At 54.8% G+C, this 19,899-nt stretch overlaps 1 protein-coding gene across 1 annotated transcript in view; it reads left to right on the top strand.

The window, feature by feature from the left end:
* CDC42BPB (CDC42 binding protein kinase beta) overlaps positions 1–19,899 on the top strand; it is a 101,774-nt gene that overhangs the window by 46,678 nt on the left and 35,197 nt on the right. Inside the window, exons 4-11 of the mRNA XM_039251183.1 lie at positions 2,526–2,621; positions 6,979–7,127; positions 11,460–11,553; positions 13,160–13,360; positions 14,837–15,085; positions 17,391–17,470; positions 19,115–19,281; positions 19,356–19,475. Coding sequence (XP_039107114.1) covers positions 2,526–2,621; positions 6,979–7,127; positions 11,460–11,553; positions 13,160–13,360; positions 14,837–15,085; positions 17,391–17,470; positions 19,115–19,281; positions 19,356–19,475 — 1,156 coding nt within the window. The remainder of the gene's footprint in view (positions 1–2,525; positions 2,622–6,978; positions 7,128–11,459; positions 11,554–13,159; positions 13,361–14,836; positions 15,086–17,390; positions 17,471–19,114; positions 19,282–19,355; positions 19,476–19,899) is intronic.

The following is a 19,899-nucleotide window of genomic DNA, read 5'->3' as shown; positions in this document are numbered from 1 at the left end:
TTCCTCCCGATCTGCCTTCACGCCCATCCTCTGTGCTCCTCCACTTCACGTCAGGGAGCCAAGCATCCTTCCTTTCCAAGGCTCTGTCACTTACCCTGTGTCGCCTCGCTGGGCTCCCCCAGGCTGAATGCCCTCGGCGCCATTTCTGCTGCCGCCGGCTATGAAGCAGGCTTTCCGGGGTTGGACGCCCCTGTGATTGGCCACCTCCTCCTTCAGATACTGCTTCTCTGGTTTCTGGCCTCTCTTATCATGTCGCCTGAACCTTCCTTGTAATCTTAGGTGGCCCTTCGTCCTGTGTTCTGTTCTTACCTGGGATGATGCTGCCACCTTGGGCGGACACCAGTACCAGTGTCTGTCCTGTTCGGACCCCTCCCCTGAGCTCAGGTCATCAATAACTTGGTGGGTGGGCATTCTCACTCGGTGTCCTGAGGTCGTGGGTCACAGCCTGCTCTTCCCCGTCCGTACCCCCTCCTCCTCCCGCCGCGGAGCCCGGCACCGGCCTCCGCCTTCCGCCTTCCGCCTCCATGGCTCCCGAACGCAGCTGCGTGACTGAAGCAGCACTGTGTGGTCGCCTGGGCCCGGGACTCGGCCTCAGGCGGCACCACGGTAGCCGTGCCTCGGTCTCAACAGCCTTCTCCGTGGCGCCGCCAGCACTCTCGGGGCCCAGGGAAATCACGGAAGTGACTCCTCCGGGGGGAACAGGGTAGTTGGTGGTGTATAAAAGTTGGGCGGAGGAGTAAGTGGGGAAATAAATGCTAGTAGCAAGTTCACTCAGGTTTGTGTTTTTAGAGGAGTGATTGGTTTATGGAAGGAGGTAGCAGAGCATATTTAATATGACTTGTGCAGCGTCAGCCTCTGGAGCAGGGTGTGTGCGTGCGTGTGTGTTTAAAAGTCCCAAGGCTGGGGAGTGGTGTCTCCCACCTTATCATACTAGTTCGTATGTACCCAAATGTCACGGTGAGTACATTTTGAAATTGTGAAATTCAAATCTGGTCACAGAAATCCTACCCAATTGGATACTAATACTCCGAAAAGTCCAAGGATGTCCCCTAATTATGATTATCCCAGGGTGTGTGTGATTGTGTGTGTGTCTGAGATACATATAAAAACAGAATATTGATATAAAATTCAGGTTAAAGTAATTTATCTTTTTATTCCTAATAAGTTTATTTTGAACACTAATTTTTAAAAGCATGAAGTCAACAAGAGGGGGCGGTAGAAAAGTCGCTAAGCTGTGAATTCATAACTGGATCGTGCCGAGCTTCTGGTTTGCTCATTAAAAAAAGTACTGAAGGTTCTCAAAACAAAACTGCTGAATAATACCTGTATTTCCTGTCTGCGGGTCATCACGCTGGTGATCCTGAGTTTAAGAATGGCTTTTATTCTAAATGTGGATAGGTGGACAGCTGAGAACGTGGGGTGTACGTGGCCCCAGCCCCAGGGAGGGCTTCCTTGCAGCTGCAGGCCCCCTGTGGGCTGGGGGCCCCGTGGGCTGGGACCCCTGTGGGCGGGGGACCCTGTGGGCGGGGGGCCACTGGCTGGGGCACAGCATCGGTCTCTGCACATTTGGACAGCGTAAGCTGATTGCCGGTCCATTTGAGTTATTTTATCTGCTTTTAATTAGAATCAGAGCACATCTACTTGTCATTTCTTTTTGAAATGAAAAATTGTAAAAGTTTAGAATAGAAAGCTGACAGGAAAAAACAAGTTCCGAAGGTCACTGCGAATCTCCATAGGGAACAGGTAGGATTCTCCGGTGCCTTGTGGAGCAGGGGCTGCCCATCGTGCCACTGTTAGTTTTGTTACGCTTTGCAAGCTTCACATGTAGAGGGAGATTTTAACTCCCTGTGTGTGGTCAGTGAAGTCAAAAGTTTTATTATACTTCTGCCAAAATACCCGGTCACTTTAAATATAGGCACCACCTGTGTAATCAGGCTCTTAGAATAAGCCATGACAGCCTAGAAGACAGCCTTTTACCTGTGTGCCAGAGGCCATACTTCATAGACTCCTGTTACGACCAGGGGCACCCGTTGCTGTAAATAAGTCACATTTCACCACTGAGATCAGTAAGCAGGTGTGTGCCCTTTCCTACCAGCCACGCGGCTGCGAAACTTAGGTGTGTGACAGAGAGGCCACACATGGGGGGTGGCCACACCACAGGCCCCCAAGAGGAAGCCTGGCTGGCCCAGAGAGGTCGGGCGGTGCCGGGTGGGAGGGGCCCGGCTAGGAAAGCGAGCCGGGTGAATCCCCCGCGTCGGCTGCAGAAGTGGCAAGTGTGGAAGGGGCAGGGGCCAGGCCCGTCCTGAGGAAGTGAGCTCTCTGAAGCCTCGAAGCCTCGGTGCCAGAGGGGCCTGGGGGGAGGCAAGGGGTGTCTGGTCCCAGGGGAGGGAGGGAGGGAGGCGGAACTTCCTGCAGCCTGGAAGGGGGTGACATGTCTCCAGAGCCTCTGTCATGGCAGGGACCCCCATGCTCAGGGCTGTACGCTGTGGAAGGGCCCGGACCGACTCTCCCCTAACTCTTCACAGACTGCTTGCTTCCGCGAGGAGCGCGACGTGCTGGTGAACGGCGACGGCCAGTGGATCACGGCGCTGCACTACGCCTTCCAGGACGAGAACTACCTGGTATGTCTGCGTCGGCCCAAGAGCCGGTCACGTGGCCCGTGGAGACTCTGGTGGCTTCCTGTGTGGAGCTACTAAAGCCTGAACGAGGGGTTTGGAATTGACAGTGTTTCTGCACCCAGAGAAAACTACGGGGTTGGTTTTAAGGTGGTAACCGCGCGGGACTTTTTAAAGCTAGACGATCTCGTCACTAGATAACCTGATTATTTTTGTTCCCTGGGTTTATTACATTTAAATAAACTGGGGCTTGGGGCGCCTGGGTGGCTTAGTCGGTTAAGCGTCCGACTTTCGCTTAGGTCATGATCTCGCGGTTCGTGGGTTCGAGCCCCGTGTCGGGCTCTGTGCTGACTGCCAGCTCAGAGCCTGGAGCCTGTTTCAGTCTGTTTTTTTCTCTCTCTCTCTCTGACCCTCCCCTGCTCACGCTGTCTCTCTCTCTCCTAGAAATAAATAAAACATTAAAAAATAAATAAATAAATAAACTGGGGCTTTAAACCGTTTCAGTCTTGGATTACATGTAAGAAGGGAGGGCTGCGGGGACTGTGGTGGCTCAGCCCTTGGCGCCGAGCGGCTCGGTCCCCCACGACGTCTGACGCCTCCCGAGGACACCAGTCCTGCCCGGACGGGCGGGGCTCATGAGGTCTTTTGACACGGGTTTTGGGGGGGACTCTTGTCCTTGTGACTTGAGCGGGGCTTGCTTTCAGCCTTGACCCGGCCACTGTGTGACTCATGCGTGTGCCCGGAGGTGAGCGTAGGTGCCTGGGAGGACAGACCCCAGACAACGGCTCACAAGCGAAGGGAACCAAACCTGTGCTCCCGGCCGCTTTTAATCCTGGAGTGATCGTGTGACCGGAGGTTTGCCTAAACCTAAAGAGGCCCTTATGTGCAGCTCCGGGTGTGTGGGGCCAGCGCAGTCCCTGCCCAGCCCCGCCTGTGCAGCCCCAGGGGTGGCCGCAGGGGCTTCCACAGGCAGCACAGCTTCGGGGCAGGGACCCGCACTCAGTTGCTCTGAGCTCACCCTTGTCACCCTCGCAGCTGTGCTGGGTCCCTACAGCAGGCAGGACAGAGGGGGGTCCCTGCAGCAGGCGGGACAGAGGGGGGTCCCTGCAGCAGGCGGGACAGAGGGTCTCTCTTCTCTTGCAACCATCTCTTCCACACGTCAGAGAAATCCCTTAGTTTCCAACTTCCAGAATTAGGCGGAATGGTTTGTCATACACTTTATTTAGAATTTAAAATATACACGTTTGCGTCTGCAGAGGGACCGCTGTGTTTATGGCACAGAGGTGCCCGGGTTATAGCTCTGGCTTCCTAGGGACCCTGTGCCTAAGGCCCTGATGGCTGTCACCACTCTGGAGCAGAAAGGGAGGCAGTCACTTGCTCAAGTGTGTTGTGCCCCTGTGGTGGGAGGTGGTGCCCAGGGCCCTTCCCCAGCAGACTGCCGCGTCCTGATGCCATGGGCCCTCTCCACCCCCACCCCCCACCCCCCGCCCAGAGGGGACCGTTTGTGGCCCGTTTCTGACTTGAATGAACCTTCGAGGAGTTTAGGCAGAGCGGATCTGCACTGAAGGAAAACGACATTCTTTGTTTAGTCTTCTCTGAAATCAGCGTAGCACATTGCAGTCTGAAGTGTTAGGTGTGACCAGGCTAATTCTGATATGTCAGTTAGGAATCGCAGCCAAGAAGCCATCTTCTTTAGGGTTTAGAGCTGCACAAATAGGGGTACGGTGAAAATTGAGAAGACGGAAGTCAGGGGCCGCAGGCTTTCTAGTGTGTGAACCTGGGCCCTGGTTCCGGGGTCTGCGGACCTGCTCTCTGCCACCCCCGAGCGGTGCAGTCCACAGGCCTTCTCCCCGGGGCCCTGGCAGTTGCCACCTTGGTGGGGTGGCGGCGAAGCAGGCCCGAGAGTGGGCGGCCTGTGCGCTGCGGGTTCGCAGCAGAGCCCGTTCACGTGTGGCTTCCGTTGGAGGCTTCTCAACGTGGAGTGTCGTAAAAATTAAACCCGTTTCTCCAGTAACTTCAAGGGTGTTGCCTTGTTGATTTAGGACCCCTGTGTTCCGTGACAGAGGAAATAAGTGGTCTTGTTATTATTCCAGAAGTAAGTTTCTGCCTTATAGCCCCTTGTAGTTTACTTTCCTTACAGATTCGTTCTCCAGGAGCCCATCGATGTTTAGCGCTGCTGTCATGTGGTTCATTTTTCTGTTTAGAATTTGAGGTAGGCATGGAAACCATTGAGACTCGGCTAGGGGGTGCTTGACTTACTCTGACTGCTTTCTTCACCCTGCACACCCGCCAGCTGGTGGTCTGGCCTCTGCCTCCAGGTATCGACACCGTCTGCTCCCCGGTGCCTGTACCCTCCCCTCCTGCCGGGACCACGTCCTGGCCTCCCAGCCCCTCTCTGCCCTGCTCTCGGCCCCCGTCCTCTGGGCAGTCGGACGGGCTTCCCGGCTCTTAGAGCGGGGCCTGCCGTCCCCAGCGTGGCCTCAGCCCCACCCCTCCTCATTCTCCTCCCTGCACACGCCCCTCTGTCTGGGATGTGACCTTGGCCCAAGCCAGGGCCGGCTCCTGCCTGTCATGTAGGTCACAGACGTCTGCCTGATGGTCCGTGCAGCCACGGTGGTGCTCTAGGGAGCCGCGTGATCGAGTTTTCTTCTGTGCTTAGTGCTGAGATTATTGTGACCGTCTCCATGCTTGCTGATGGTCTCCGTCCCTGCCCTCAGTGTTGGCTCTGTGAGGACACCCTTCATGGCTGAGAACGAGTGAGCGAGCGAACAAGGGAAAGCACTAGCTCTGTGCGTGACATTGAGGGTCTTCTGTGACACAGGAGTCGTTTTGGGTGTGGTGAGGCAGAAGCTGTCACCCAGGAGTCCTGCCCTGGGACAGGCGGGCATCAGTGCTGTGAGACCCGGGGCGGGGGTGAGGCCAGCTCAGGTGAGTCTTGACAGCTGCGTGTGCGGCAGGACGGCAGGGCTGTCTGTCCGAATCAGCACCCCCCAGGGGAGCCCCCAGCGTGCTGCTTCCTCTCCTTTCTTTTGAGGCGCCAAGTGTCCTGCCTGGCACTGTGGGCCTGAGTCTGACTGCTTGCGTTCAAATCCTAGCTCTGTCACTTGCAGGCCAGTGACGTGGGGCGTGTCATCAAGCCTCATTTCCTCGCCAGGACGGTGGGACGGTGCCGGCGCCTGTGGTGAGGGCCGCTGTGGGCGTCACAGAGGCGATGGGCAGAGTCAGAGCTGGAGGCACATGGCGTCCTGGGCGCTCGCTGAATGGCGCTGCTCATGGTTGTTAGGTTCTCAGTGAGTTCCTCCGGCTCGGTAAACACGGCGGTGGCGTTTCCTCTGTGGTGATGAGGTAAAAGTTAGCTGCTCGGACCAGAGCATCCATCTCTTCCAAGGAGACAGGCTTCGAGGGAGGGGATTCCCGTGAGGCCGGGTGCTGCGCCCAGACTCTCTCTGTGACCGTCTGCCCTGTCCTGGGCCTCCCTGACCTGTGTGATGCCCCCGTCGGGGTCTCCACAGCCCCTGGGCTTCCCCACAGCATGCAGGGGGCCGCACAGAGAGGCTCTTCTCGGAGAGCAGGCTGGCCTGAACCCTGGAACCAGCCCATTCGCATGACACCCAGCACCTGGGCGCTTCCCCTTCGGCTTTAGTTTCTACATGGGCAGGAGATTTTCTGAGTTCTCGTGGGCGTGTGCTTTTACGCACCTACCTTTCAGCTTGTTTGTGGGATCGCCTTGCTAATAAGAGCTGCTAGTCTCGGTGCCTGGGCGGCTCAGTCGGTTGAGTGTCTGACTCTTGATTTCGGCTCAGGTCATGATCTCATGGTTCATGGGTTCAAGCCCCTTGTCCGACTCTGTACTGACAGCACGGAGCCTGCTTGGGATTCTCTCTCCCACTCTCTGCCCCTCCCCCACTCAAGCACAAAACACACACATGCTCCCTTGCTCTCAAGAGTAAATGAACTTGAAAAAAAAAAGCTGCTAGTTTCATGTGAGTTTAGATAATTCCCCTCTGTCCTCTGACCCAGCGTCCTTTTCCCATGAGGTAAGGGCCTGGAGAATTCCGTTGAACCCAGTAGAATCACTAATCATGTTTGTACTTTGGGTCACTAGCTTTTATTGTCCCTTCTCCAGCATCAAACCCTTCTTTCAGTTTTCCTGTTAATTAAGTGTACAATATATTGAAATTTGCTCTCTGTCGGATGCCTGACTGAAAGTACAAGGGAAGGGTGTTGTGGCCCAGGGGGCGGCTCGGAGGCCACATCCCGACGGCAAGAGCCAGGGAACCTCCGTGGCAGAAATTTGGCCGTTAGTCGTCAGGCTCAGTGCTGACCGAGTGTTCTGTTCTCTCCCGTCTCGTCCCACCTGCAGTACTTAGTCATGGATTACTATGTGGGTGGCGATTTACTGACCCTGCTCAGTAAATTTGAAGACAAGCTTCCAGAAGATATGGCAAGATTCTATATCGGTGAAATGGTGCTGGCCATCGATTCCATCCATCAGCTTCACTACGTGCACAGGTACGTACCTTTTATGTTTTATGGAAACGGCATCAAATGTGTGAAAATGCCCTTTCAGGGCTCTCTGTGTCGAAGACGCCGGCTCCGGGCCGCGTGGAGAGGTCCCGCAGCTGGCAGGTCCGGGGCTGGCCCAGCGCCCAGCCCCGGGAGGTCCCAGCGTTACTGGGATGGGGATGCCTGAGCCCCGGTTACCTAGAGCCACCTTGTCTTCAGATACTTCCCTGACACTGGCTCGCCCTCCACCTGCTGAGCCCTCTTCCCCGGGGTGCCTCTCGCACCCGGTCTCCTGACCCTGTCTGCTTTCTCAGCCGCACCTTCCCTGTTCCACGGCCCCCGACAACGCTCGCAGGAAGACCGGGTTGATGAGAGGGGCTCATGGCACAGCCCCTTGAGCGAGACTCACTGGCTCTCGGCGTGGCTCCCGCCCTCCCGGGCCCCCGCTGGGGTGCCGCACCCGTCCCTTGCTGCTGTTTGAGACAGTGAGTTGGTCCTGTGCGTTTTATTTTATTTTTATCAAGTAATTTCATGGTAACGGTCTTTTCAAGTCAGGTAGTGCCACAGGGCTTACGCGAAGTCACGAGCGCCCCGCCCCGCCCGGATTCCGCCCGCCCCACGCAGCTTGTCAGCCTCTAAACTGTTTCTTGGGCATTTGCCTCCTGCTTCTAAATAACTGGCTTCTCGTGCCATTTTCTTTTTTGCAGAGTAGGGGCAGTCAGATCACATCTATTAAAATAGACAGAGATTTACTCTTTCCGGAAGTAGCTCGTTCTCTCAGCCCTCCCTCCCTCCCGCAGCGCCCCTCCCGCAGCGCCCCAGCTCCTAGTGACGACTGTTGGTTAAACCCCTGTCATGGAGCGCCTGTGAGTTACAGATGAGCCTCGCGGTCATTGTACTTAACGTTTCCAGAAGTCGCTTCCTCTGGCGATGGTGATGGCCCTGAGTTTTCAGTTGCAGACTTTCTGTGGCAGCCGTCGCTAGTTATCCCCAGACTGGCCCCTTATCCCCTGTGACTGAATCACGAGGCTGCGCATGCAGGTGTGCCGGGCAGCGCTGGTGTGATTTTTCTCGGAGCCGCCTCTTCCTTCTTTGCCGCCCCCTTCTGCCCTGGCCGTCCCTGCCCGCGTTCTCAGAGTTCTCTCCCTGAAGGCGCCCCCTGCCCTCCGTCTCCCGGAGCCCATCCCTTGTCCTCCAAGTCATGCATCTTCCTCTTTCGTGGTCCATTCTTTCGATTTTGGAAAACACATTCTCTGTAGTTCCTGGAAAAAGGCGGCTTGTGAGATCAGCATCTTAATTCCATCCACATGTGTGACTGATGGATGACCTAGTAAGGATTGTGGATTGGAAGTCACCTTCCTCCCAGGACCGTGAAGGCATTGCTGTCCTCTTCTGGGAGGCTCACGGCCACCACGATCCCCCTGGCGTCGCATCGGGCCCCGCTGCTGCCTCGCCCAGGGCCCACCCTCGTGGCCTGTCAGGCGGGTTTTCCTGAATGCACGTAGCTCCTCCTGCACCGGCGGCCACGCACGTGCTTCAGGAGCAGCCCTTCCCGTCTTGCTGTGAGTGCTGCCCCCCTGCTCCGTGGGAAACTGAGGCGTGGGGGCCACGTGCTCCTTAGAGGCCATGGCCCCCATGTAACCATCACTTCTTTTAGGGCATTTTCTCTTTCTTCGTGGATTCTTTCATGTAGTTGTGCCTGCTTTTCTAACAGTCACTGGAATTGTTTTCAACATTCGATTTTATATTCTGTCTGTTTGACACAAATTTGCCTAATTCATGCCAGAGCTAAACGTCTCTGCATTTGTCACTGATCTCCGGGGAAATTAATCTGACCACGTCTTTTATGGTTTATTCTTTCTCTGTTTTCCCTAATCAGAAAGCTTTTTCCTTATTTTCTTAATTAGCTATGTAGAAGCTTCACTCTGTCATTTGATCTCCAGGAATAGTGGGAGAATTAAATATGTGATTAACTGCCTTCCCCCATCAACTCCGTATTCAGGCTTAGCACTTGAACGACCCAGTCTAAAAACAGAAGGCCTTACGGTTTTGCTACAAAGTTTACAAAGTCAAGTTTTGTAGGCAGTCCTGTGAGTCGAAGCTGCACTTGCACACCCAGAAATGAGTGTGTGTGGTCAGCACAGGAGCGGTGTCCCTGCTGGATTTAAGAAGCATGACTCAGGCCCAGTGCCACAGCTTAGGCCCTTTTTCTGTGGCTGGATGTGGGCCGTGGTGGCCTTAGGCTGTGCCCCCCACACCCAAGCAGGCGCTCCCAGGCTTGGGCGGCTGGGACCGGGGAGCAGAGCACACAGGTGGGCACAGCCCCTTCCAGAGAGGTCAGTCCCAGATCACAGCAGAGGCAGAAACAAAGAGTGACAGATTCACAAGAACTTGCCTTTGAGGACATGACACCCTCAGAGGGAACAGAGAATGCCGCTTGGCAACAAAACGAGAGTAGTGCGGTTTTAAGAGGGAATATTCAGAGAACAAAAACAAAACCTGGAACAGGTAGGCGGCCGTGTGGAAGGGATGCCGGAGGAGCAGAGGAGATCTGACAGGGATGGCCCGGGGCCGGCCGGGCGGCCAGAGCGCTTCTGGGATGGGCTGCTGTCATGTGCCGGAGGCCCTCCTGTTGTCCCGAGACCAGCGCGCTCGCGTGCGCGTCTCTGTGTCCCAGCGAGGAGCGATAGCGTCTTGGTCACGGACGCACTCCCACACAGCTCTGCCCTGTCCTTCTCGTCTCCTGTGCACCGGAGCCATGCACTTTCATGTTGGAGGCTGATCCGTGTTGGACCAGCCCCCCACCAGACCCCCTTCTTTCTCTCCAGGGCTGTCTTCACACACCAACGATCCGATGAGTTTAGTTTCAACTTGTCTGGCTCCAAACAGCAGGACACTGGAAAATTTTTAATTGGTTGGCCCATCAGTCTATATACAGGTCTTTTTTTTTTTTTTTTTTTTTTTTTACTTCAAGAAGCTTCTCTCACATTGTAGTTTCAAATACTACTTATATTTTACTCTTTCAGTTTCTTTGGGGACTCCAGTTATTTGTATGTTGGGTCTTCTCAGCCTTCTTCCACTTCACTCTCCCAACTGCTTGCTCTCTGACCCTTTTCATGCTTTGTCTATTTTTATTCTTCTAGATCTTTCCCTCCTTTTCTTCAGTGCCTTTCATTAGATTTTTATTGGAATTTGTTTTCCTTTGGGCATCTTATAATTCAGTCACCATTCCTGATAAGATTTTATCTTCTGTCACTTCCCTGAGTTAAATCCATTTTTTTCGTTTCTTCCTGTTTTTGTCTGGTTCTGTTCTTCGTTTTTATTTTTCTGACTCATTGAGGGTTTGCTTTGTTTTCTCTCTCCTATTCCTCTTTATTTCAGTGTGGGGTGCCGTGCTAGTTTTCTTTTGCTTTGTGGGTCTTTCTCTGGGTAAGAATTGTCACCTTCTGCTCACTTTTGTTTGTGACATGCGTCCCTGATGGTGGGAGTAGCCGAGGCGTGGCGTTCTGTCGTGTGAGCACACACCTGTGCTCCTCTTGGTGACCGTCTGTCTGCCTTTGCTCCTGAAGTCTGTTCCCTTTCATGCTGCCCTCTCACATGAACTTGTTTTGCCGGGAAGGAGAGCTTGTATTTAAAAGCCATCCCCCTGGCCCCACGTTTGCAAGTCCACAGGCCAGTAGGTCGACCGTGGGCTTACCTCCCTGCCATGCACTTGCTGCTAACTGGGCAGATGGCTCGGGTCCTCACCCCCGGTCTTTGTCCGCCAGTTGCAGTGGGGGGGGTGCTGGGAGGGCTGCTGGCCCCAGGGCCTCACCTGTCTTCTGCTCGTGTCACGTCCATGCTCAGCCACACTTTGCGTCGTTTTCTCTGCTTCGTGTTTCTTCCCAACACGTATCGGGGTGCCATACTCTGGTGCCAAGACCACGTGCATGTGTGTGCATCCGCACGTTCACGTTCTGCCATCTCAGGTGGTGGGAAGCTTCGCAGTGGCGGGGGCTGCGGGGTCTGGTTACCGTCATAGACCTGGGGTCCAGCACAGCGGCAAGGGTAAAGGAGACCCTCAGGAAGCACGGTCAGCTGAGCGGCGGGAACACGACGGTGCGTCATCGGATGACCAGGGATTAGCTCACACACAGGAGTGAGTGGTAGGGGTGGTGACTGCCCCTGCCACACGCGTGTGCGAGAGAAGGGTCGCGGAGAGGCCTCTTCCTGAGATTGCCACAGCTGTCCTGAAGCGGCGTTAGCATTTCCTCGGCGTATACGCCACTGGTGACAGGCCTCGACCTGCCTAATGTGTGGTGTGGAAATGGTTAATTCATTGATTTGTTTTACTAACAGAGACATTAAACCTGACAATGTCCTTTTGGACGTGAACGGTCACATCCGCCTGGCCGACTTTGGATCCTGTTTGAAGATGAGTGACGATGGAACTGTAGGTATTTTTGTTGGAGATTTTTCACTTGGTTCTGAGTTTTTCTTGTAATTAGAAGGGACTTAACATTTCAGTTTGAGATCCAGTTGAGAAACCGAGTTTATGAATGTGAATTAAGATTCACATTTGGGGGACAGTTGAAATTTTCTAGTTAGGTTTAAAGCCTCGGTTTGGTGTGCACGTCTGCAGCAGTGGGACGTGTGCCCTCTAAGTTGGGGGTTTGTCCGTTGCCTCACGTGGTGAGGCGGCTGAGCACGCCGGCGCCACAGTGACAGGCAGGCCCCCTCAGGTCCTTTCATGAAATGTCTGGTGCCGGCCGGTCAGGTGCTCAGACGTTGACTGTAGCGAATCCTCATTTCTGTCTGCAGACAGGTAACTTCTGTCAGGCGGGGCTCTTCTCTCTGTGGGAGCTGACAATCTAGAAATGGGGTCCTTGATACTAGGGTTTACTCTCTTCCCACCAAGTCAGTCTCTTATTTCTCCAATCTTGACCACGTATTGATTAGTTGATAGATTGGTGCCGTCCTCAGATCCAGCCTTCTGACGACAAGCGCAGTGGCCTCGGACTGAGCTCGAGTGCTGGTTACCTTTCTTGCACGCATGTCCCCTCACCCCTCCTGTGCTGCCACCTCATGTCCTGATCTCCCCACCATCCACTGTTAAGGCTCCTGCGGCTGGGCAGCCAAGCGGGGAAGTGACTCTGGTCACGTGACGGAGGCCGACCTCCCCTTGGGTCCAGTCTGACGTGGGTGCTGCTTGGGCCCCATGGCCCCTCCTCAGACACGACCCAAGGGAGAGTCTGGCCTTCCCGGGCCAGGCCTTCTGTTACAGTTTCTCTCTCAGTCTAACGGACTCTGTTCCCCATGTGCTCTGAGACCAGTCTGATTCCTCCGATGACCCACTGCCCCCTTGGCTTCTCATGGCGACCGCTGCCCTCGCTGGCACAGCTTGCCGGAGCGATGACCCCATGTTGAGGCCTGTTCCTGCTAACGTCAGTAGCTGAGGAACTGTCCTTTGCCTTTTAGAGGCCTGAGCCTCCTGGTTCCCCATCCGGGGAATTCCTAAGCACCCAGCTAGTGCCTGGACTACTTCCAGATGCTCCCACTGGGGAGACTGAAGGGTAGGCCCTGGGTGAGCAGCCTTAGCCTCTCTGGGAACAGTTAGAAGTTCAGTTCTTGGGCCCCAGCCTAGAATTTCTATTTTATAAGAGCTCAGGTGGCCTGCATGCACACGGAAGTTTGAGAAGGGCTGGCCTGAACCCCCGTGGCTCCTGGACCGCACTCCAGGCAGTGATGGAGGATGTGGGAAAGGCCTCCCCTTGAGGGACCACAGCGCCACCTGGGGGCTGTGCTCGGCATATGGGCGAGGGGAGAGCAGGGATGTGAGGCCATCTCACACGTCCTGGAAACTGCCCCACAGTTAGTGCTGCAGGAGAACATTCTTTTGCTCTGAATGTTGAATTACTAGGTTTTTAAATCATGCTCACGTGCCAGTTTTGTTCTACGATGATTTCATTATTTGCCATCCGTGTTTTAGAGGAAGCAGTTGGGAATTTGGAATTGGAGCTGCCCCAGGGTTTCCCTCCAACACCCCCCTCTCCTTGAAGGTTCAGTCCTCCGTGGCCGTGGGCACTCCCGACTATATCTCACCGGAGATCCTGCAGGCGATGGAGGACGGCATGGGCAAGTACGGCCCCGAGTGCGACTGGTGGTCTCTGGGCGTCTGCATGTACGAGATGCTGTACGGGGAGACGCCGTTCTACGCAGAGTCCCTCGTGGAGACCTACGGCAAGATCATGAACCACGAGGTGAGGCGTTGCCTTTCCCATCCTGTTTGGGTGAGGCCCGAGGCCCAGGCCTGGGGGCAGGAGGGCTGCTGGGAAGCTGTCCGCGTCTTTGGGGAGGAGGTGACTGGGCAGGAACAGGGATTTGCGGGTACAGTGGCCCAGGCTGCCGACACGGAAGGTGCGGGTGTGGTGGGGAGCGGCGGGGCGAGCCTGTTTTCTGCTGGGCAGTGGCTGGGGAGAGGCGGGCCTCCCTGGGGCTGTGCCAGGTATGTGTGGCTGCGGGACGGCCATGGGCGAGGACCCGCTGGACTGTTGCACCTGTGGGTCTGGATGCACCAGTGTGACCACAGCTGCTCTTCTCGCATCTGCTTCCCGAAGATGAGTGTCCTGCCTGGGCCAGGCGCCCCCGCGGAGCGTTGTCCTTCCGCCTCTGAGATCCTGTTCCTTTTCCGCTTCCGGCTGTGTGTCTTCCCCCTCGACTTGGCCTCCCCGCCGCCTTTCCTTCGTTCCGTGTTTGTTTTCCCATTTGCTCTTCCCTCTCCTGTCTTGTCATCCGTTTCCCGTAGTCACACATGTCCTCCCCTGCTGCTCCCACCTGTGGCCGTGTGCTCGCAGCCTCCTTCCCCCACGTGAATTCCTCCCCCAGGAACTCTTCGTGCCGGGGGCAGGTGACGCTAGCATGGTGGGTGGTCCTCCGTGCCCAAGCCAGGGCAGACCATGGTTATTAACAACACTTTTCCTGGAGTAGAGATCATTGTTTTCACTTGGAAGTTAGCATATCCTTATCAGAAAAACGTCAGCACAAAAGTGCATAGTGTAGATGGTGGAAATCACACCCTTCACTTCTTGGCGGTAAATGCCGTCACGGTACCAAACAGGCCTCTGTGAATTCTAAAGAGCCCGCTGGCACAGAGCTCGCGCCCCCGGGGGCCCTGGTCCAGCACTTCCTGTGCGCCCACGATCTGATCTTCGGGCATGTTACCGCCCTCCCTCTTTCTGGATGAGAGAGGGGGGCCTGGGCCTCAGCGCCCAGGCTGCTGCCTTGCTGGGTGTGTGTGTGGATGGATGGCACCACGTGACATACGACCAGGTGTGTCGTCACGCTTCTGTCCTGTGCACAACACGTTTCTGTAGAACAGAACGTTAGGAGGGGGCTTGGCGTAGACATGGGCAGACGCACTCTGCAGAGCTGTGCCGGCCTGCTCCTCCACAGCAGTAGTCCGCGCCCTTTGCCACTTTGACAGGTGAAAACTTATCAATGTTTTAATTTACATGTGATGTGGTACCAAGTCTGCCATAAAGAAAACCAGCACGACTAATGATTTTTTCACGGGAATTCTGTTTCATTCGCTTTGGTGTGCATTTAGTTACTGTAAAATTAGAAAGGACTGTTGTCTCTATGTTGTTTCCTGTAACATCTGTAAACCTAGGATTTTTCTGAATAAGTTTTCATCTCGTGTCCACACTGTCCCCCTGTCCCCCACCCCCACCCCCCAGGAGCGATTTCAGTTTCCATCCCACGTCACGGATGTGTCTGAGGAAGCCAAAGACCTCATCCAAAGACTGATCTGCAGCAGAGAGCGCCGGCTGGGCCAGAATGGAATAGAGGACTTCAAAAAGCATGCGTTTTTTGAAGGTCTGAATTGGGAAAATATACGAAACCTGGAAGCACCTTATATCCCTGATGTGAGCAGTCCTTCAGACACCTCCAACTTCGACGTGGACGACGATGTGCTGAGAAATACCGTAAGTGTGATTGAACTCTTCTGTTCTTGCGCTGTTCGCTGGGTCTCGGGCCAGCAGCTGTTTGGAAGGTGTCGATGTCAACAGGATCTGAGAGCTGTGTTGGTTCCTTTTAAAAATCTGGCAGTTGTGTTTCGAGAAAATACACTTTTTATTCCAGCCTTCAGCTTGGTAATAATGTCCCCTTTAAAAAATAAATAAGGACTATAGGGGCACCTGGGTGGCTCAGTTGGTTAAGCATCTCACTTCGGCTCAGGTCATGGTCTCCTGGTACGTGAGTTCGAGCCCCGTGTCAGGCTCTGTGCTGATGGCTCAGAGCCTGGAGTCTGCTTCCAATTCTGTGTGTGTCTCTCTCTGCCCCGCCCTGCTCACGCTTTGTCTCTCTCTCACAAATAAACATTAAAAAAAGTTTTTTTTTTTTTAAATAGAGATTACAGGCACCTCATTTTGTTGTGCTTTGTAGATACTGGGGTTTTTTGGTTTCTTTGTTTTCTTTTAACAAATTATAGGTTCGCAACAACCCTGCACCCAGCAAGTCTCCTGGTGCCATGTTTCCAACAGCATTTGCTCACTTCATCTCCTGTGTCACATTTTGATGATTGACAAAATATTTCAAACTTTTTCATTATTCTTGTATTTGTTACAGTGATCTGTGGTCAATGTTTATGACTTACTGAAAGCTCAGATGATGGTTAGCATCTTTTAGCAGTATTTTTTTAAGTTTGTTTATTTATTTTGGGACAGAGTGTGCGTGTATGAGCGCACAAGTTGGGGAGAGGCAGAGAATCCCAAGCAGGCTCCATGCTCCGCGTGGAGCCTGACGCAGGACTCAATCCCACAACCATGAGATGACCTGAGCCGATTCAAGAGTCGGATGCTTCACCGACTGAGCCACACAGGTGCCCCCACAGTAAGCTATTTTTAAATTAAGTTATGAAATTTATTTGTTCAGATGTAATGCTGTTGCACACTCAGTAGACTATAGTATAGTATAAACTTCCACTAGGAAACTAAAATATACACTCGACTTGCTCTTACTTTATCATGGTGGTCTGGAACTCAGTGGAAATTTCTCCAAGGTCTGCCTATACTCAACTTGAGTAAAATTGAGTTAAATGCTCTTCTCCGTTGGAACTCGTCAGAAGTACCCATGCTGTGTTTTCACGGCACTCAGCAGCGTCTGAGATGTCACCGTCCTGGAGCTCCACCATGGCCCTGGCACCACCTCAGACTTCGAGGCCCTGAGCAGGCGAGAGGCTCGGCCTGCGGCCCCACAGTGGACTTACAAGCCCCTGGGACTCTGGTCCCCCGGTCCCTCCGCAGGAGTGTGCAGCCCTCTGGCCGTCATGGTTCTCCGTGTCTGCACGTGTTTCCTTGTATGGCCCAGGTTTGGGAGCAGCAGAGACCGTGTGTGGCTCTGAGCCTTCCCACTGACGCCTCATGTCGTGGATCCTCTGGATCGGGCCTGGCTCTGGGGCCGTCCGGTGCTGGGCAGGTCCAACGGCTTCTGGTGCACGAGTTGGCAGCGTGAGCTCCACAGAGTTTTCTGCTCACAGGCTGTAAAGTTATTTTCATCTCCTCAAACCCAGCCTTTTAGTCCATTCAGGTGACTTGTTTGGGGGATACAGGAACTGAGGTTTGACCAAGTAGAAGAAAAATCTCCTTGATCACCCCCTAGAGAATTTCTCTTACTCAAATAAGAGCTGAACTGTAGGCCGCTTGGAGAAAAGACAGAGAAAAGTAGTGTCATTGTGGAAAGGGTTTTCTTAGACTCCAAAGAAACTATTTCTACAATGACATTTCCCAGATAAAGTATAACCTAGGTTTCATGTTTACTAAAGAAGGATCCTGACACTACAAAATCGGGTTTCTGATACATTTATCTAAAATACTCTACCTTGGGTTCACAGCCTTTGGCCTCTGTGTCTGCCAGGCGCCTGAGAGCTCCCAGCCTCCGCCTCACAGCCCTCCTGCGCGCCGGTGCCCTTCTGCTCGCCTCTGCTCGCGGCCGTGTGCGGCAGGGGCTCGTGTGGCTGCGAGTTTGGCGTGACGAGTGTGATATGAGGCTGGCCTGTGCCATTACTCATCCGAAGCAGGGTGCGCGTTCCCTTCGCTGCACTGCGTGTGCAGCGGGCAAAGCCAGGGCTAGAAACACAAATCTGCCAGTGCTGTGTCCCCTTGTGGGGGACACTGGGCTCGGGGTCCTAGAAAGCTGTGCGGTTCTCTCTAGTGCAATTTCACCAGTTGCTGATGCTCTTTCCCTTTGTTTGAACATGGATTTCATGTTGTTGTATGTGTTCTCATGCAGGAAATCTTACCTCCTGGCTCTCATACAGGCTTCTCTGGGCTACATTTGCCATTCATCGGCTTTACATTCACGACGGAAAGGTGGGTCTAGCTCTGTGGTTCCCCAGGCGAGCTGGCATTCGGAGGGCGAGCTCCCGGGACGGCCGTGCCCAAGGGAGCTGCGGGCAGACTGTCCTTGAGAAAGGACACCTGATGAGAACACGCGATGACGTGTAGCAGGGTCGGCCGGCTTCTTCCACAAAGGGTGGTCTCTGTTAGGTAGTCATTGTCTTTTCTAACAACACTGTAAAACGTGAAACCCATTCTTAGCTCATGGGAGGTCCGGTCAGCTGACTGTGGCTCACAGGCCGTCAGCGCTGGCACGATTCCTCCCGGCAGAATTTCAGGGGCCGCAGCCGGCAGCCCTGGCTCCCGGGCAGGCCCAGCTTTCATTAACGGCACCGTGCTTGCTTTTGCCAGAAGTTACCGCAGCTCTGTGGCTCTGCCTGGGGTGGCTGGGGCCCAGTCCCAGACAGGGTGGCCGTCTGCAGAGCCGGGAGGGCTCCGGCCCCGAGCACGAGCACCGTGGGGGCCGTTCCTGTCAGCCTCTGTCTTGAAGGGGCCTGTTTGCCAGGTTGTCGCCTGAGGGTTCTTCCTGCTTTGAAAAGGAAACTGGGCCAGGAGCGGGGGAGGCCGGGCAAAATGAAACGGACGGAACCGCGAGGCCCCTGAAGGAGGGCCACACGGCCTTCCAGCGGCTCCTGCCTCAGTGGACGGGAACCTGCCGGAGAGGCTGTTTCTGCTCGAGCTCTCAGAAGCTCTCCTGGTGGGAGGTGCCAGCGCCCAACAGCACTTCAGCCAAAGCGGCAGCTGCTGCCTTGTCGCTCGCAGGAAGGGGTCTGAGATGCGGGAGGCACGACGACCTCTTAATCCCTCGTGCAGGTCCGGATTTTTCTGATCCATTCCGGTTCAGTGGACACTTGTTGAACCTGCAGGTTCCAGGCCCACCTGCCAAGGCGCCAGGTTGGCGGGTCAGGCCCAGGGCTGTCCTCCTGGGACGGACCTCACGGAGCTGGGCACCGCGTTCTCGGGCCACCTTGGAGAAGTACTGGCCAGGCCCTTGCGTAGTCCTGTGAGCCGGATGCCTGTGTGCACCCCGTGTGGCAGGACTCAGGGCTCCCTGGCGTCACTGTCACGTTAAAAGCAGGGGAACTAAGTCACTCTTGGCCCAGCTCTGACGGCGCGAACCGCCTTGGGCCTCAATGTGTGCGCGTGACGTCTACTTGCACGGCAGGCCTGCTACAGGCCGTCTCTGGTGAGTGGCCGGGCCACCCCGAGTGCCGGGGGCTGTTCAGTGTGCAGGGGAAGGCGAGCCCCGTCCGCGCACTGCTCAGGGAGCCCTCGGTGGCAGGAGTGCCCAGGGCCCCCACGCCCAGCTCCTCGCACGGATGCCGTCTCCTCGTGCATTTCTGGTCGCGTGTGAGCGATGATGCACAAGTACACTTCCCTCCTTTGCAGAGGCGTTTTCTTTGATCTCCTCTGAGGGCACATCCTTGTCATTCACCCCTGTCACCCTGTCATTTGCTGTGAGGAGGACTCCTTTCTGAATTTTGGCTCTGTACACAACAGTCTCGTCATAGGCCTTTGTCTGCCTGTGAGACTTTTCTCTGGTGCCACAGCAAGTGTCCAGATGCTGATGAAGGTGCTAAACTCCGGCGGTCAGAAACCCTGTTGCTTTGTTTGCAGCTGCTTTTCTGACCGAGGCTCTCTCAAGAGCATAATGCAGGCCAGCACGCTGAGCAAAGACGAGGGTGTGCAGCGCGACCTGGAGAGCAGCCTGCAGGTGGAGGCCTACGAGCGGAGGATCCGCAGGCTGGAGCAGGAGAAGCTGGAGCTGAGCCGGAAGCTGCAAGGTGGGCGCTGGCCCCCCACCGCCCCACCCCCTCCCCAGGCCCCGGCCCCCCTCACACCCTGTCTCCCTCCATAGAGTCCACCCAGACAGTGCAGTCCCTGCATGGCTCCACCCGGGCCCTGGGCAGCTCAGCCCGTGATAAGGAAATCAAAAAGCTAAACGAGGAGATCGAACGTCTGAAGAATAAAATAGCAGGTGGGTGTCCTAAGGAAGTTGCTTCATCTGTGTTCTTGGGCATTAATCTCTCAAAGAAGATTTTCAGAGTCCGTTTCATAAGGTGGAAAGGAGAAGAAAGCTTTGGCTTCCGTAAACTTATTTAGAAGTCTCCTGGCTTGTCCATTTACCTGAGGTTATTTCTCTAACTTGCTTCACCCAAAAATGATAGACTTTGTCAGGTGCAGCTAGAATCACTTTCTAGTATTTTACCCATAAAGTCTCAGAAGTGTTTACATTTCTCTGGCCGCATTCTCCCCTTTGTAGCCCCAAGGCACAACTGCCACAGTTTGTTTCTCTCTGAAGCTTCCTTGGTGGCTGTGCCTGCTCTTTCAGTATCTTAGGTGCTGGGTCTGTCGTCACCGTCTGTCCTTTGCGGCTCCTAGGTTGTCAGAGCTTCCTGAGG

The sequence above is a fragment of the Hyaena hyaena genome, unplaced genomic scaffold (genome assembly GCF_003009895.1).
Source record: "Hyaena hyaena isolate Hyena2069 unplaced genomic scaffold, ASM300989v1 scaffold_386, whole genome shotgun sequence".
Classification (NCBI taxonomy): domain Eukaryota; kingdom Metazoa; phylum Chordata; class Mammalia; order Carnivora; family Hyaenidae; genus Hyaena; species Hyaena hyaena.
The sequence above is the reverse complement of the archived record's forward strand: the minus strand, read 5'-3'. Positions and strand labels throughout refer to the sequence as shown.